An 18,369-nucleotide genomic window follows, 5' to 3' on the forward strand; every position below is an offset into this window, starting at 1 on the left:
GAAGAGGTGAGTAACAAGGGTTAAAAACAAAGACCTGGAAATCATCTGAAATGTCTTCTATTCATATGGTAACTTTGGAAGTAAAATTTGCTTTTATATCCATCTTACCTGATGCTTGTAACTAACCCCTGAAGTAGGTAAAACAGAAATGACTATCTTCATTTTATAGAAGATACATATTCAGAAAGGGTAATTAACTTTTCTGAGGTCACTCAACTAGTTTCTAGACCTGAATAATTCAGTTCTTTCCCCATGAAACAATGCTCTCATCCTGAACCCACTTTTAAGTAGTAGCTGAAAATATATATGAACATATAAAAGTATGTGTAAGAACTGACAAATACTAGATGGTAATAGGCAAAAATGAAAATAGCTCTCTTTTAAGAAGTGGCTGGATTATGTATATTTTAATCTCTGAGGCAGATTGTGATCTTTGTCAGGTAGTGATCAAAACCACCCTTGAGAAAAGCTATCTGTTGGGATAAATTAAATATATAGCTAGGAAGCTGTTTAAAGAGTTCAAAACCTCATATATAGTATGAATTTTGATAAAGATTGTAGAAATGAGACATGAGAATATCTCATTTCTGGATTTCTAGAAATACTAACATAGAAGAAATAACAATGCTTGGTCTTTTTCTAAATATGGGGATTAGGAAGTAAGAGAATAATTCAAAGGGTGAGCCTAAGGATACTTGGAGTCAGATAGTACGTCTAGTAACCATAAAAAGGGAAAGAGAAGGGGTAATGATTCCAAAATAAGAAGGTAATGGGGGAAAAGACATTTAATTTTAAGCATTCTTGAAATAAAGATGTCAGTAGATTTTGACAGAAATGAGATTCAGAAAAATTTCAAAGAAGCACAAATGACAAACACTTCCAATACAGTTAATTAATGCATGCATGCGAGGGTATACAATGCCATTATTCTCCATTTTATGAAAGAATAAGTAGATTCAGAAAAGTTAAGAGACTTGTCCCAGGTCATTCAACTCCTGAGTGAAGAGGTGAGATTATGAGACTAGCGCATGCACCATGTTCTCTCCTACATACTGCACTGCAGTCACCAGTGAACTTTTTTCCTTTCCTTTTCTTTCTGCTCCTCAAACATGCCATGTTCAATGCTTTTCGAATGCTGATCATTATGTTTGTAATATTGTCCCCACACTCTCCTCCCCTGTCCACAATGCCCAACTACTACTTTTCCTCTAAATTTCAGTTCAATCTCTTTCCTTAGGGAAATATCCCTGATATTCCTGTTAAGGTTTAGTCTCCTTATTACACTTTGTATTCTCTTTGTTTTGGCACTTCACAGTCATAGTTTTACACTTATTGCCTGATGCTTAGTCTACTAAACTAAGCTCTGGAGCAAGGCCCATGTCTGTTCTTTGCTTTCCATTCTATCTCCAGCTTTTAGCACAGCATCTGGCATTTTCTAAGTGCTCAAATATTTATGGAATGAAAAAGTAAATGAGTACATTTAATTTAGTGCTCTAAGTTAACTAGAGCATGCAAAAACAACCAAACACACAAAAACAAGCAAACAATAACCCTGACCTGTACTTTGCAGCTCACAAGTAATTTAATCAAAGAGGCATAGTCACCCAAACTGTAAACACAAACTACAATAAAACAAAGCAAAATAAAACCATCAGCGTTACTTTGAGTTTTAGGATATAGAACTTATTATCTTACTAAATTACATCTTCCTCATAATGGTGGGCAAGAAATTCTTTAGAAGAATTGTTTTAAGATTTACTTTTTGTTTCTGAAAATTATACTTTTAATATATACTATAATAAGTAAATGCTGCTAGCATTGGCTATTATGTCACTCAAACATTAATCCTAGTAAAGCTACTAATTTCCTTTTTTAGTAAATCTGGTGGTATACACTTGTACATAAAGAACTCCTGGAAGGACAATGCCTGAATTTTAATCCTAGGGCTATTGCTATTTACTAAACCTCACTGTTGCTTTAGGTTCCTCATCTGTAAAATAGGGAAAATAGTACTTACATGGTTATCACAAGGATTAAAGAAAATAAATGCATATGTGCATTTGAAGCACTTTGAATAGGGCCTGACCATTAATCAACTTGCGTTAGCTATTATATTATTATGGAATAATTCTGTATATATTTACATTTTTTTTACATGTATATGCTCCATCCTTTAGACAAAACAAATTAGAATGAAGAGAGCTAGAGCAACCAAATCTATTATATCTGCGTTTTAAGAGATAGTAGGATCATACTAGTCTATCAGATAAGGAATTGGCTTATTCAAATTTCCTAAACGTGGCAAAATTAAAAAATAAGGCTTTCTGGAGATGGTATTAAGAATAACAATTTTTCTAATCTGTTTTCCTACAAAAAACAGAGCAAAGTATTTTTTTGGTAAGTCAGCATAAAATATTTTACCATGGATTTTTTTTTTTTTTTGAGGGTGGGAAGGAGAGTTTGTTTTATAAACCAAAAAATGTTCTTATCAATGTTAAATGGCCTTATTCTGGCTGAAAAAGCCCTACAGCCTACTTCTTCCACTATATCGTCCCCCTATTTACTACACTCCAATGAAAATGGTTCTTTTTATCTGTCCAACTCCCCATGTTTACTTCTTCCTGCTCTTCTCTCCCATTCTTTCTAAGTTTTGTACTTTTTTTTCACTCTTTAGAAACTCAGGGAAGGCTTTCCTGATCTCTCTTTTTAACATAACTCCCACTTCTCTGTAACTCTCATGGTATCACTATTTCTATAATGGCACTCTTTATTATCACATATGATTTTGTTTGTACATTTGTTTTTCATTTACTAGCATATAATAAGGGCTCAAATAAATACTTCCTGAATATGAATGAACTATGTTGTAGTTCAAAGACTAATGTAATGATATAGAGAGATTGCTAAGGTATAACATAGTGAGTTGGAAAAGCTTGCCACAGAATAACAATGTACAGTATGACCCATTTTCATATAAAGACAAAAGGAATTTTTGTCTACATTTCGATGGATGGACACACACAAATGAACTGAAATAGGACTGGATGAAAATCCAAACTGCTAAGCATGAAGTAGGAGTAGATAAAAATAAATTTATTTCTACTCTATATATTTATGTATTACTTACATCTTTTTACCATAAGAGTTCACATACTAATGATATTGCATATGAGAGATTCAATCTTATTAGCTTGCTTGTTAGCTTTCTTTTAAAATGAAGTTATAGCTCTTATAAAAGGCAGAGAAAGAAAAAGACTAATAGGAACAGTTACTGTGATATTTTGGTACTTTTCTTTCTAGTCTTTTCTTAAAGTCTTTTCTATGCAAAGCTGTAATTAGATGGTGTCCAAATAGTTTTGTCTTCAGCATTTCCCCCTACTTCTGTCAAAAGCATCTGAGTTATTTCTGCATTCTTCATAACCACATTTTTTATTGGTTATTTTGTCCAGTAAAAATATCAAGATTTATCTACACATTCAACTGTTTTATTTTTTGTTAATATTAATGCTGTAACAAACATTCGTGCTTGTGTAGTTTTTATTAAGAAATGGGATCTCACAGTTTCAGAGAAGTTTAATTTATATTTCTTTTGATTACTAGTGAAGAACCCTTTGTGGTCTTAGTGGGCTTAAAAAATTCACTTGTATGAACACTAAATACTAACTTTTTCATACCTGATGTAAATATTTTTTCCCAGTAGTTTACAGCCTTTACATAGGCTATTCTAAAAATATGCAGAAAATTTTATGTAGCTAATTGTGCTGCCATATCTTTTCTGATTTACTCTATTATATCTAATTATAAAGGACTAGGAAATACTAATTTTCTAATATATTTCTATCATTTGACCTTTAACTCTTTTTACTTCTGAGTTAACTGGATATATTTTATGTGGAAATAACATAAATGGATTTAAAAAGAATTGATAATCACTTATAGCCACACTATTAGATCTCTGCTTGTTCCAATGATCTGTAACATCATTATATATCACATTCTTGTTTAAAAAATGGATTGCCTGAATATTCTGTTTCACTGATCAATGTATTTCTCCTAATGTCAGATCCACTATGGTGTGTCACTGACTTCACATTTCTAAAATATAGTTAAGTGTTAAATAAAGCCTGAATAAAAACATAGGAGTCCTATATGAATATACTAAATATAAATGTCAAGAAAATACATGAGATACTTACCACTGGTTTGACAATGTTGGAAAGAAGGGCTTCAAATGCTTTAGTTTCTTCATCTTTTTCTTATAAAAAAAAAAATTGAATATTTAAAAAATGAACTTAAATGCAACCCCCACGTCCCCCCACATTTGTCTTCTGACGCTAGGTTGGTATTTGAGACTTTTGTTTTCCAATTATTACTCCTTTGTTCATACTCAGCAGTTTGTGGTCCTTCAGTATTCTTTTGATTCAGTTTTTATTTCCATTTTAACTGTGGTTACTAGTTATGCTATCTCTTATATATATATGAATTAATCAGTAAGTTTTTCTTATAGAGTTTTTCTTATTCATAGTTGTAAAAGTGTTCTCTCTTTGAAAAGTTATCTGCCAATCTCATACCACTTAATAAGTTAATGAAATGTTTTTTCATGACATGCCTTAATCATGGATTCTAAAATAGGAATATAATCTCATATCTCTTTATAAGTTAATGAAGCGTTTTTTCATGACATGTCTTAATCATGGATTCTAAAATAGGAATATAATTGGCTTGACCATAATTTATAGCCACCATTGATACACATAAAACTTTAGCTTAATTCTTCTGAAACATCAATGCTGAAAAAAATGATCAGGTGGTCTCAAATATATGGAAGAACATTTTTGCATGTCCTTACTGTACATGTCTTGAAGACTTTGAAGCATTATTTGAGATTGGTTGGTGAGGAATGAAAATTTTAAGGAAAAGGAAGGTGGGAAGTATTAACAGGGCCTGCATTTTTATATTTCCCTCAAAGCTAGAAGCATTTTAGTTCCTAGTCATATATTAATTAGCTGCATTATTTGATAATTCAATATAATAAGAATGAAGAGTATCAATTTATATAGCACATTCAAGGACTGAGAGAGTTGTGGTTATTGGTGGTTATGAAATGGCATTTATGCTTTATAGTCACTTTTGATGAAACTTAAAATCTGATTTGGTCTACTTGAGAAGTTAAAACAGATAGGGTCAATATCCAAGAAACCCAAAAGAACATATATATGGAAACTACAGAAGTAAAGATAAGCAGTAGTAACAGGCTTGACATTATAGTTAAAAGTATCTGGGTACTAACTCCACACAGTAGACATAAAAGACAGGTTGTTAAACCCAGCTTATATTTACCTTACAGAGATTGAGTCTAGGACATACAAATAGTACTGCTCAGAGTTCACATGGTGAAAGTCACAAGTCAGGGGAAGGATCTAAGGGAAATGGGGATTTTAAGAGAAAAGAGCTTTTGAAGAAAGGAATGGAGAATAACCTCTCCTAATTATAGAGTATATACAGAGATTGGTGAATGACATAACTAGTTGCTATCAGGATTTACTCAAAAAGCTGGGAGAAATAAAGACTTCTGATAAAAAACAGCATAAAGGCTCAGAATTATAAGAAAAGGAATCTGGATTAATGTTATCTTGAGTTTTCCTATCAAATAGAAATTCCTCTCAATCAGTAAAATTTATGCTATAGATGAAATTACTACTTGAGGTTTCCCAAAACATCAAAAGCAGGAGCCTGGTAATAATTTAGATTCTAAATGTTTTTTTCTTTTGTCTATTTTTTCAACTAACCCCTAACTCAGAAAGCATAAAATGTTTTTTCACATTTAGAAAGTGTTAGGCTATGAATCTACAGTTCATTTGGACCATGACAAAAATGACTAAAAGGTTAAAATATACTTTTAGTAGACTAAAAAAAGCATCAGTGAGAATAGTTTAGCATTTTATTTTAGATAGTTACCTTCAATTTCTGTATCAATTTGTGCACCACCTTTCCCCTTCCCTGATTTGTTTCTTGCTGATCCTGCGTTTATACCACTAGCATTCTGCCCTTTTATAAGTCCATTATGTTCATTTATGGGAGAAGGGCATTTCTGGGGCGAAGATGGCGGACTACTCATTTTATCTTTCTGTGTTCCTTGGCGATCCTTTAATTTTTTCTGCAACCGTTCATATGTTTTACTAGATCTTTCATCTCTAAAGTTGGACCTTCCATGTGTAGAGTGAGCATCTAGGAAAAAATAAAAAACAAATGTTAAAAAGATCACTTTCTCCAAATAAGTTTATGGCAGGAAAAAAGAATAGAAAATAAATCTATCATATAAAAATTACAAAATATTTTGAAGATTTTTGCAAAACAAAGTTATATTTGTGTCACCACTGACAGAACAAAGCTTTGTGACTTAATTATAATTACACATATCAAATAAATTTATAGAGATATTTATTTCCTCCTTCTTTCACCAACTAACTATTAATCTCTGTGGAAACAACTTGGTGGTATATGATGATTACTGTAGGTGAGGAATGAGACTTGAACGAAACTGTCCACAGTTCTTTTTCTTTTATTCTTTTATAGCCATTACTTTTCACATCTCTTTCAATTTATATATATAAAACAGGTAAAAAGAAAACTACTGCCTGCCTAAATTCCCTTATGACTCTAAAAAGCAAATCATCAGCAAAAAAGAGTTTTAGGACTTAGCAAAAAGAAAGGAGTTGGATTGTTTAATAATAACAGAATTTACACATAAACTATTAAATCTTCAGATACTGTATACTCAAGGTTGTGATTTAGAAGAATACATTCATTGTCATAAAAGTTGCACAGCAATATAATAAAGTCAATGAGCTCAATAAATATTAATTCGCTTGTCCCCAAAGTTTATTTTTATTTAAATTTAAAATCTGTAATGAGAAAAATATTTTTTAAAAGTCTCAGTAAAGGAAATAGTTTTAATTTAGCAGTGTTTTAAGAAAACTAGTACAATATTCTTTAAGTGATTATTATAAGGATAGGTATAATAACTTAAAGAGTAAAAAACACAGGCATCTGGATATCTACATGTAAAAGGAAAAAGAATGTGGAACTCTACCTTGCACCATATACAGAAATGAACTCAAATGAATCACAGACCCAATAATAATAAAAAAACTAAACTGGACTTCATCAAAATTAAAACTTTCCTGCATCAAAGGATACCATGAGTAAAATAAAAAAATAACACAGGAGAAAATATCTGCAAATCATATCAGCTGATAAGAAGCTTGTATCCAGAATACATAAAACACTCTTAGAACTCATCAAAAAAAGGGACAAAGAACCCAATTAAAAATGGGTCAAGTATCTGAATAGACACTTCTCTAAAGAAAATATACAAATGGCCAAATAAACTTATCGAAAGATGCTCAACATCAGCAGTCATTAGGGAAAAGCAAATCAAAACCACAGTGAGACCAAAATTCATTCAGGACAGCTATCATCAAAAGACAGACAATGACAAGTTTTGGCAAAGATGTGGAGAAACTGGAACCCTTACACATTGCTGGTGGAAATGCATGGTGTAGTCACTGTGGACAACAGTTTGGGAGCTCCTTAGTAAATTAAACATGAATCAACATATGACCCTGAATTTCATTGGCAGGTATATATCCAGAAGAAGTGAAAATATATGTTAACATAAAAACTTGTACACAAATGTTCACAGCAGCATTATTTATTGACAAAAAGTTAAAGCAACCAAAAAATCCATCAACTAATAAACAGATAAACAAAATGTGGTGTTATCCACAGAATGCAACAATATTCAGCCACAAAAAGGAATGAAGAGTGCTACATGTGACAACATAGATGAACTCTGAACATATTACATTAAGTAAAAAAAAAAAACCAAAAAACCAAAAAACCTAGACACAAAAGGCCATATATTGTATGAACATTTATCTGAAATGTCCAGAATAGGCAAATTCCATAGAGACAGAAAGTAGATTACGGTATGGGGGCAGAGGAAGCGAGGATTAGGAATGGCTATTAATAGGACAGAGTTTCTTTTTTGGGATAACAGAAATGTTCTAGAATTAGATAGTGGTAGTGCACACAGTATTTAAGATATAGTGAATATACTAAAAACCATTAAATTGTACACTTTTGTTATACTAAAAATCCCTAAAATGTACAGTTTAAAATGATGAATGTTGTTATGTGAATTATATCCCCATAAAAAAGATAAAAATGATAGCAACTATAATCAATTAGCACTTAAAATAAAGAATATGTTGTAGCAGAAAGAGCAGGACATTTTTTATCAAACAGAACTGAGAGGGTTAAAATCCTTAGCAACTAGCCGTAGGACCTTGCAGAAATTACTTAACATTTCTGAGCTTCAGTTTCCTCATCTGTATTTTGCATAATTTTATTAAGGATTAAGTAAGAGAATACATATATGAACACAGTGTCTAGCAAGGTTCAGGCTCCACAATGGTATTGCTAACAGTAAAATGTTGCATCAGGTCCCACTCTGGGAATTCATATAATATGTGCATGGAAAAGGGGTCATGGAGGCAGCTACTGGTTAGAAAATCAGCACTGGCAGGTATTAGGATCCAGTGGTAGATTCTCTGGCTTATAATCTCAAATACAAGATGATTCTTGTCTTCTGCTACTGGGTAGCTAGTTTATGGATTTGTGCCCTTCACATCATTGTGAATCACATCCATGTATTCTTATGCATATCCTCACTGAAGAACAATGGGTTTTAACAACACAAAATAGTAGTAATATTTGTAATATCTAGTTTTTACTTACAGTTTCCTCAAACACATTTTAAAGTCACAATTAGCAGTAAACAAAATAGGATGAAACTAATTTGCAGTATAACTCTTGCTACTCAAAACAGTGTGTGCTGAGCCATTGCATGAGCATCACCTAGGAGCTTGTTAGAAAGACAGTCAAGCCACACCCAGACCTAACCAATCTGCATTACTTGAATAATAGAAATTAGTTAAAAAATATATATGATATAAATTATATAGCCACTATTTACAGGCTGTGCTACATAATTTAAGTTTGTGTTTCAGGTTATTTCTTCTGTAAATTTACTAAGCATAACTGACAGGCACAAAAGTGCCACAAAAACAATGAAGAATAAACAGATTCAGTTCTTAGGGAGTTTATAGTTAATAAGGCAGATAGATATACAAATAACAACAAAGAAGAAATTGTGTTAAGTTCTGTGAAAGAAACAAAGATGGTTCAGTTCTACAGATTGATACAGTAAGTCAGGGAAGGTCTCTTTGAAAGCTGAAGTCTAAAGAATAAAGGAAATCTTCTATGGAAAAGGGGGAAGAACATTCATGGCAGAGAGAATACCATGTACAGAGACAATGAGGTAAGGAAGAGCCTAGGAGTTTCAAAAAACTGAAAGAATAGGGAAAAGCAGTAGGACAAGGCAGTTAGAGGCCACAGGGCAGGGGCTCACCAGGGCAATGATTTGCAAGGGGCTAATTTTGGCTCCTAGGGGTCATTTGGGAATGTCTGGATATTTTTAGATGTTGTTAGGAGTTGGACTTGTGTGCTACTGGCATCTAGTGGGTAGAGGCCAGGGATGCTGCTAAACATCCTAAATGCAGTTCTGTCCTCCACAATAAAGACGTATCTGTCCCAAAACATCAACAGTGACATGTTTGAGAAACTCTGGGAAGGATTTAAGATTTTATTCTAAATGCAATGGGAAGCCACCAAAATCTTAACAGTCTGATTAATATTTTAAAATAATTACTGTGGCTGAGAATGTATTAATAGGGACAAGAATGGAGGCAGAAAAACAGCTGGAAGTTCTGCTGTTGAAGTTGTCCTGGCAAGAGCTGACGGTGAGCTGAATTTGAGTAGCAGTGGAGAGTAATAGATAAAACTAGGAAACTTCCGAAAATAAAACTGATACTGATTGATGTGGGGGTTGAAAGAGGAGGAATCAAATTTGACTGTCTGGCTTTCATGTGAGCAAACTGAGTGGCTAGGGTACCACCTACTGAGAGGAAGAAGACAGAAAAAAAAGCAGGTTCTGGGGAACCACAGTTGAGATTTCTGTTTCAGAAATGTTCTTATTGTGATGGATGAGACATCTATGTGGAGTTATCAAGAAGGTAGTTAGAAATAAGTCTGGGGCTCAGAGGGGACATTTTGGCTAAAGACATAAATTTGAGAGCTGTCATTATGTAGGTAGTGTTTAAAGCCATGTGAAAGAATAAGATGATTATTTTGTGTGAGTATGGTAATCTATTCTTCCCCCAAATTTATTAACTCTGTAAGGGCAGAGCTATGGCTTATTCTGTTTTTTGTTTCTTTGGGTTTTTTTCCCAATCCCTCACAGAACCTATTACTAGCAACTTTGGGTTGTGACACCATAACCTTCAGGATTTAACAATGGCATGGTTACTACTGGCTGAAAATTTCCTCAGAGCCTGGACTACAGGAAAGAGAAAAAAACCTCTTGTTTGAATGTGGCCTCACTAAATACTGCTGCATGATATAAGTTACTTTCCCTCTTTGATTTTTTGTTTACTCACCTACCTTGAAAAGTGATCATGAGGATGAAGCACCTGACACAGTGCTTGGGTAGCAGAAAACTGACTGTGGTATCATTACCATTTGTTGTCTTTTATGTGGTATGATGATAGAATCTATTATCTCTAAGCAAAGAATATCCAACTCAATAAAATATGAGTATTTTTAGATGTCTTACCTACATCTCCATATACTTGTGAAGACTGATACTGTGGCATATACTGTGTTGCCATATCTCCAGCTCCAGTGACTGGTGAGTACATATGACGTGGTGGAGGGGGCATCATGGTTGGGACAGGAATGAAACCAGGCAGGGGAGGGTGTGGAGAACGGTGGATGACCGTGTGACCGCCAGGGTGAAACTCTGGTGCCTGGGGAACCACAACTACTCTTCGAACACCATTGTCTTCAATAACCTACAAAATGAACATGAGATTAAAAGTTTTTTCCATAGGATAGAAGCAATTTTTGAAATGTTAGAGGAAGAATTTTTATACCATTAGAAGTTAATTAAAAAATTTTAGAGGTTACCATGAAAAGAATTTATTAAATACATTGGGTATATATGAATTAGCATTAAATAACATGAAGTAGTTTTTGCTATACAATTCAATATACATTTTAAAACACTAAGGAAACTAGCTAAATAATAATTCAAACAACAAACTATGATAGTAGGTATTTATCCTATGTGTTATGTGCATTTAATGATGTAATAATTTTGGTTTAAACATAAGAAGATCAGGAATTCATTTCCTTTTCTATATTATGACTGGAGTTAGGGGAAACAAATTGTGGAAAGACCAAATAGGAAAAAAAAAACAACAACAACAAAAACCTAGATTCAGACTCCTAAAAATCTTGTTAGAATTTAGATAAAAAATTCTTATGACTATGACCAGGACAATTTTAACAGGTGATCATTTCAGGGGAGAAAAATGCCAAATATATTAACTCCCAGTTAAGAAAAATATCTGTGGCTTTGGGGCTTAGAAATTACACATTTTAAAAATAGGAATCACATTGTGGGACTAGATTATTAAAAATGTTAAGATCTATTACCTTTGAACCTCACTAGAGCTGCAAATATACACAAGAAACCCTGAAAAACTATAAGATTTTATCTCAAGATTAGGAATCCCTTCACTAAAATAAGGCCCTTACCCTTTTAGACTTAAATGCTAACTATCAAGGTATAACAAATAAATGGCTTATAATACCTTTCCTTAGGAAACAGAAAATGATTACAACTTGAAGTGCTGAAGGATAGAAAATTTTGTATATAAACACATATGTGCTTAATAAGTATGTATATGTGTGTATGTGTGTGTGTGTATATATATATACACACACTAGAAAACACACTTTGGGTAAAGATAAGCCTAAATTATAAATATTAAATAGACTATTAAAGTATTCTCATTATTGGAATATGATATGATTTTTCTAATACAGGACTAGAAGACCAAATGAACTATTTTTTATGTGCTAGGTCTAGAACCTTCCTTCTTGCCAAACAGATTCCTCAGCCCTTTTTCTCCCTATTTAATTCAGTTCTGAATTTAAGTCTCAGGCAAGTGCATGAGAGTGATGGAAACTAAATCATATCTAGAACCCTAGTTGAAGGGAATCTGGGAGCGGTTTATAGCTATTTAGCTCCTAATGTCCCTTTACAATAAGGTACATTAGAAAGAGTTTGGAATGGATTCTGAGTGAGCAAAACCACAGTATCTGTCACAATACCACTTTTACCTTTATTATTTTCTGATTCACAAATCTTTAAAGACGCCCTACTTCTGATAGGATTATATCTTATATTTATCCAACCTGGTTTCAAACTACCTTTTTAGTTATATTGTTGTTTTGTACCAAATCCTAAACCCTTAACTGGATCAGGCTGGTATACTAAAACCCATCTTCACAATGACCTTTACCTTTCAGTATCTTGTACTTTTGTTTATGCAATTTTTCTTCTTCATTTTGCTTCCTCTTAGTCTATAATCCTATCTATCCTCTCAAATCTAGATCTAACTTTACATACTCCACTCACTAAAAAAAAATTGTTTTTGAACAAAACAAAGAAATTGATAACTTATGAGAGGAAGAATCTCAGAGTGATATATTTGGGGGCGAACAGATACTAACAGGGACAGGAAAACCCAACAAAAGTAAATTATTATTATTATTATTATTATTTTTGAGACAGAGTCTCGGTTTGTTGTCCAGGCTACAGTGAGTGCCGTGGCGTCAGCCTAGCTCACAGCAACCTCAAACTCCTGGGCTCGAGCGATCCTTCTGCCTCAGCCTCCCGAGTAGCTGGGACTACAGGCATGCGCCACCATGCCCGGCTAATTTTTTATATATATATCAGTTGGCCAATTAATTTCTTTCTATTTATAGTAGAGACGGGGTCTCGCTCTTGCTCAGGCTGGTTTTGAACTCCTGACCTTGAGCAATCCGCCCGCCTCGGCCTCCCAAGAGCTAGGATTACAGGCGTGAGCATAGAAAAAGCAGAGCAGGAGAGGAGGATGAGAAATATTGTGGGAGGGGAACAGGCTGCAGAATAAAATAGAGTGAGAAGGGTAGGCCTTATTCGCAAAGTGAAATTTAAGCAGAAACTTGAAGGAAGTAAAGGAATTAATCATGCAATGAAACCTGGAAGATTGTTCTGAGCAGAGGAAACAGAACAAAGTCCCTAAGGTAGAAGTGGGGCTGACTATACCCAATGAATGGAAGGAAGCCAGTGTGACTGGATGAGTATAAAGAAGGAGAAACAGTAGAAGCTGATCAAGTTAAAGAAATGAAGGGTGCATGGGGTGGCTAGGTCAGGTAGCACCATATAGACTACTATTAAGGACATGGACTTGTGTATTTACTCTTAGTGGAATGAGAAATCATCACAGAGTTTTGGGCAGAAGAGTGACATAACCTAGTGTTTCACAGCCAGGGGTGATTATTGCCATTTGGTAGTGTCTGGTGACATTTTTGGTTGTCATATCAGAAGGTGCTACTGGCATCTAGTGGGTAAAGTGGTCAAGGACGCTGCTAAACATTTTACAACACAGCAGACAACTTCATAGAATAAAAGATTATCCTGTTTGATAGGAATAGAATGGAGGAAGGCAAGGACAAAAGTAGGGAAACCATTCAGATAGTTATTGCAGTAATCTAGGCAAGAGATGATGGTGGCTTGGACTACGGTGGTAGTAGTAGAGGTAGTGAGAAGTGACTCACAATTCTGCATATACTTAAAGGTAGAACAATAAGATTAGCTAATGATTCCATGTGGGAAGTAAGAAAAAGAAGTTATGGAAAGATGGTGTTCCATTAACTGTGATGGAGAAGGCTGTGGGGTAGAACAAGTTTTTTTTGGAGTGGAAAAGATTTGGAATTTCAGGTTTTGAACTTGTGAGTTTGGTTTATGAGACATCTAAGTGGAAATGTCAAGTAGACTGTTAAGATATACTAGTCTGTGGTTTCAGAAAGATTGGGAAAGGACAACTAAGTAAGGCAGAAGGAAAACTAAGACAGTGTAATTTGAAAGTCTGGTGAACTGTATCAAGGAGGAAGCACCAATTGAGTCAAATGCTACTGACAGGTCAAGTAAGATGAAGACTAAGAAATATAGAAATACAGACATTACTGTGACCTTGATAAGAGCAGTTTCAGTGTAATTATAGGGTCAAAGCCTCATTGTAATGGGTTTAAGAGAGAAAGTAAGAAGAAACAGAGTTACTAGCACAGTTTTGTAAAGTTTTGCTGCAAAAGGGAATATAGAAATAGTTGTGGCTAGTAAGAATAGTGAAGTCAAGAAACTGTGTTAGTGTTTTGTTATTTTTAGTGAGAGCAATTACAACATGCTGATGTACTAATGAGAATGATCCAGCAGAGAAAAAGAAACTAATGATGTAGAAGAGACAGAAGAAAAATGTTAGAGTAATGTCCTTGAACAGGCAAAAGGAGATGGGTTACTGTACTTCGGTGGGGGCACTGGGTCTGGACAGAAGCAGGAAAGTTTGTCTGTATTACAGACAAGGAAGTAGTTTATGAGTGTGGATGAGAAGGCAGAGCACGTAACTGCAGATGCTGGTAGAGATGTGGGGCTAGGAGTCTGCGGAAAATTTCTTTCGATTGCTCCTCCATGAATCCATATGTAGGCACTACAATCCCAGTGACCTCTCACTCCTATGAATTTCTATTGTGTTTATTCTACTAAACATATTATTATTTGATATTTATAATACTGTAATGTTTGTTTTCTAGATGCATATCGCTTACTCTATAACTTAAGTTTCTCAAGAGATGTACATTATTTAATCTTCATAACAATGCTTTAAGTGGGTTACTATTACTAGCTCAATTTTTTAGATGGGGAAACTGAGGCACAGAGATGTTAAATAACTTGCCCGGGGTCACACAGGTAGTAAGAGGAGGAGATAATATTTGAACTCAGGTGATTTGGCTTTAGATTCCATGTTCTTACCCATGTTTTCATGGGCATAGAATTCGTAGATCTTTTTTTTTTTTTTTTTATTTTTTTTTTTATTTTCTGAGACAGAGTCTCACTTTGTTGCCCAGGCTAGAGTGAGTGCCGTGGCATCAGCCTGGCTCACAGCAACCTCAATCTCCGGGGCTCAGCGATCCTACTGCCTCAGCCTCCCGAGTAGCTGGGACTACAGGCATGAGCCACCATGCCCGGCTAATTTTTTGTATATATATTTTTAGTTGGTCAATTAATTTATTTCTATTTTTGGTAGAGACGGGGTCTCGCTCAGGCTGGTTTCGAACTTCTGACCTTGAGCAATCCGCCCGCCTCAGCCTCCCAAAGTGCTAGGATTACAGGCGTGAGCCACCGCGCCCGGCAAATTCGTAGATCTTTTAGTGTCTTTTTTTGTTTCACAACACATGTAAGATCTCATTTGGTTAAAAAAGAAATGGCTAAATTACTTATGAAATTAAAATCACTGTTCTGGTGAGAAAGAACATTTAAAATATAAAGATAAGCTTGGGGGGGCAATAAGGAGTTATTGTAACAGCTTCAGAGCTTCAGTTTTCAGCAAGATAAAGAGTTCTATAGATGAAAGGGGGTGATGGTAGTGCAACAATATAAATGTACTTAATGTCACTGAATTGTACACTTAAAAATGGTTAAGATGGTAATTTTATGTGTATTTTACTGTAAAAAAAAATAGCAACAAAATCCCACCAAAAATCCAACGTGTAGATGGAAGAGGCAAAATAGAGCCAGACCAAAAGAGCATGGAAAACTCCACCACTTCAAGTAATGATCTAAGCCTGTGGTCCCCAACCCCTGGGCTGTGGACCAGTACCGGTCTGTGGCCTGTTAGGAACTGAGCTGCAGAGCAGACAGCAGGAGGTGAGCAGCAGTCAAGGGGGCGTAGCTTCATCTGCATTTACAGCCACTCCCCCTTGCTCACATTACTGCCAGAGCTCTGCCTCCTGGCAGATCAGCAGCAGCGTTAGATTCTCATAGGAGCATGAACCCTACTGTAAACTGCACATGCAGGGGATCTAGGTTGCACACTCCTTATGAGAATCTAATGCCTGATGATCTGGGGCGAAGCTGAAGTGGTGATGCGAGTGCTGAGAAATGGCTGCAAATAAGATGTTTGAGTGCACAATTAATGTAATACACTTGAATCATCCACCCTCCACCCCTGTCCATGGAAAAACTGTCTTCCATGAAACTGGTACCTGGTGCCAAAAAAGTTGGGGACCATTGATCTAAGCAGTCAGTAACTTCGGAGGGAGGCCAGAGACCTCAAAGACCTCAAAACTATCTGTTAAGTTTCCAGAGACCTAGCTGCTGTGAAATGGCCAACCATGTAGATGTCAAATTTCACAGAGTACACTGATGGTGATGATTAAAATAAAATCAAAAAGTTGTAAAAAGGAAAAGATAAAATATTCAAATTAATCTACATTAAAAAAATTAAAACATAGATAAGACAATAAAACATAATTAAATGGGGCTATCAGCATAGTCTGACCACTTAACTACAGATGCCAGCTAATTTTTAATTAGGCAACGACCTGCTTTCTTTCCTTTACTGAACACAGACATAATTGAGAAGGGCTGTAGAGAAAGGAGTTGTATAGACCATCTGACATTTTACATTGTGTATGTGTCTTCCTCACCAGAATATAAGTTTTATGATAAATCTGATTTGCTTACTGTTTTTTCCCCAGGACCTGGAATAGTACCTAGCACACAGGCAGATCCTCTAAAAGTGTTTGCTGAATGAATACTATGATAAGAAATATATGTATTCTATTAGTTCTACTAGAATGCTACATTACCTTCTCCCCTGTAAACACCACCAAGCTATTAGGGTTCTGTGATTTCCTCAATTCCTACAACCTTTACTTCCCCTCCACTTTTAGCAGCCTACTGTTATGGTCTCACCCTGAACCCAGAACTACTCTGACTTTAAGCTCTTAACCAATAATATGGCTATTTCTAACCATTTATTCAACAAACATTTATCTCATGTATCTCCAAACACATACATAGGTCAGTAAGAGACCATAGTTTCCTTTCTCTCCAGGTCTCACTATACCTCTTTGTCCTCATCTAAACCTCTAGGTCCTCCTACTTTCCAGTCTCCCACACCCCCTTGCCCATACCCTTTGGCTATTCTCCCTAGGAGAGACAGAAGAGAAGACAGATCAAACTGGTTTGCAGAATCTTTGTAAAAAGTACTGACCTTACTGCTGCATGCTGACATACAGCCAAAGTGAAATAGCAAGCACAGCTCAAAGGAGTAAACTGAAACTTTTCCTGAAGTTGATATAGGCCCTTTCCCTACATTATGAGATCTACAAACCCCTCCCCATTATGTACTCTCTCATCACCATAACAACAGACATTCCATAAAAAACAGTTAGGGGAGCCATGACAGAAGGCAGAAAAACTTGATGTTTTCTTTTAGGACTCCCATTCAGGCAGTTTATAAACTTTTCTTGGTAAGTAATTAACTTCATCACTAAAATATCAAGTGTTATTCTGTCCTGCAGTGCAATGCTCTTAGGGACTATAAATTAGTACTATTTGCCAGTGAATTAAGTTCCTTCTACTCCTGTCACCATTTGCTTTGTGTTTAAAGTTTACAGTTTTTTGTTTTGTTTCCCCATTTGTTACCTTAGTTCAGTTGGCATATATTTCTGCCTCTATGCAGTATGTCAGTTTCTCAAAATCTTCCCTTTCTAAAATAAGGACGAGGCCCCAGAAACGGCAACAAAGCTTATCTATGAGTAAAGTATGTAATCTTGGTGTATGGACTATGTATCATCCTTTCAAACAGTTTGCCTTTTCTGAGGCTTTTTTCTATTTTGAAGTATAAGCTTACCCGGTATGTAACAGCTGAAGTTGCTGGTTAAGTAGGAAAAAAGTATTAAATATAGGTGAAATGATATTTAGGAATGGGTCTACAAATATTCCAGTAATTTAAAAATGTGTTAGTATGATTAAAAAAATGAGCAACCCCATGTTGATAATTGTTGAAGCCTGGTTATGAGTACAAGGTGCTTAATTATACTACTTATTCTACTTTTGTATACATGTGAGAAACTCTACCATAAAGAAGAAAAGATGTTTAAAAGAAAGTGAAAACTAATGGGTATTCTAATAATCAGTGTTAGGGAAGGTGCAGCTAACTGTCACGTATAGTTAGTGGGAATGTGATTGATGTGAACATCACTGGGAAAAAACTTAAAGTATGTATCCAGAGCCTAAAAAACATTCAGACCCTTTGAATTAATAATTCCATATCCAAAAACTTATCCTAA

General features: G+C 34.9%; 1 protein-coding gene and 1 long non-coding RNA gene across 4 annotated transcripts in view; one reads left to right on the forward strand and one right to left on the reverse strand.

Annotated features, from left to right (window-relative positions):
- Positions 1–18,369, reverse strand: part of FNDC3A (fibronectin type III domain containing 3A) — a 153,821-nt gene that overhangs the window by 48,045 nt on the left and 87,407 nt on the right. For all 3 annotated transcript variants that reach the window (XM_076009457.1, XM_076009458.1, XM_076009456.1), the window contains 3 exons: positions 10,739–10,976; positions 5,959–6,228; positions 4,197–4,255 (listed from right to left, as the gene is read on the reverse strand). In XM_076009457.1, coding sequence (XP_075865572.1) covers positions 4,197–4,255; positions 5,959–6,228; positions 10,739–10,976 — 567 coding nt within the window. The remainder of the gene's footprint in view (positions 1–4,196; positions 4,256–5,958; positions 6,229–10,738; positions 10,977–18,369) is intronic.
- Positions 17,464–18,369, forward strand: part of LOC109731362 (uncharacterized) — a 69,529-nt gene continuing 68,623 nt past the window's right edge. Inside the window, exon 1 of the long non-coding RNA XR_012922464.1 lies at positions 17,464–17,547. This is a non-coding gene — a long non-coding RNA (uncharacterized LOC109731362). The remainder of the gene's footprint in view (positions 17,548–18,369) is intronic.

Source organism: Microcebus murinus, chromosome 13 (genome assembly GCF_040939455.1).
Source record: "Microcebus murinus isolate Inina chromosome 13, M.murinus_Inina_mat1.0, whole genome shotgun sequence".
Classification (NCBI taxonomy): domain Eukaryota; kingdom Metazoa; phylum Chordata; class Mammalia; order Primates; family Cheirogaleidae; genus Microcebus; species Microcebus murinus.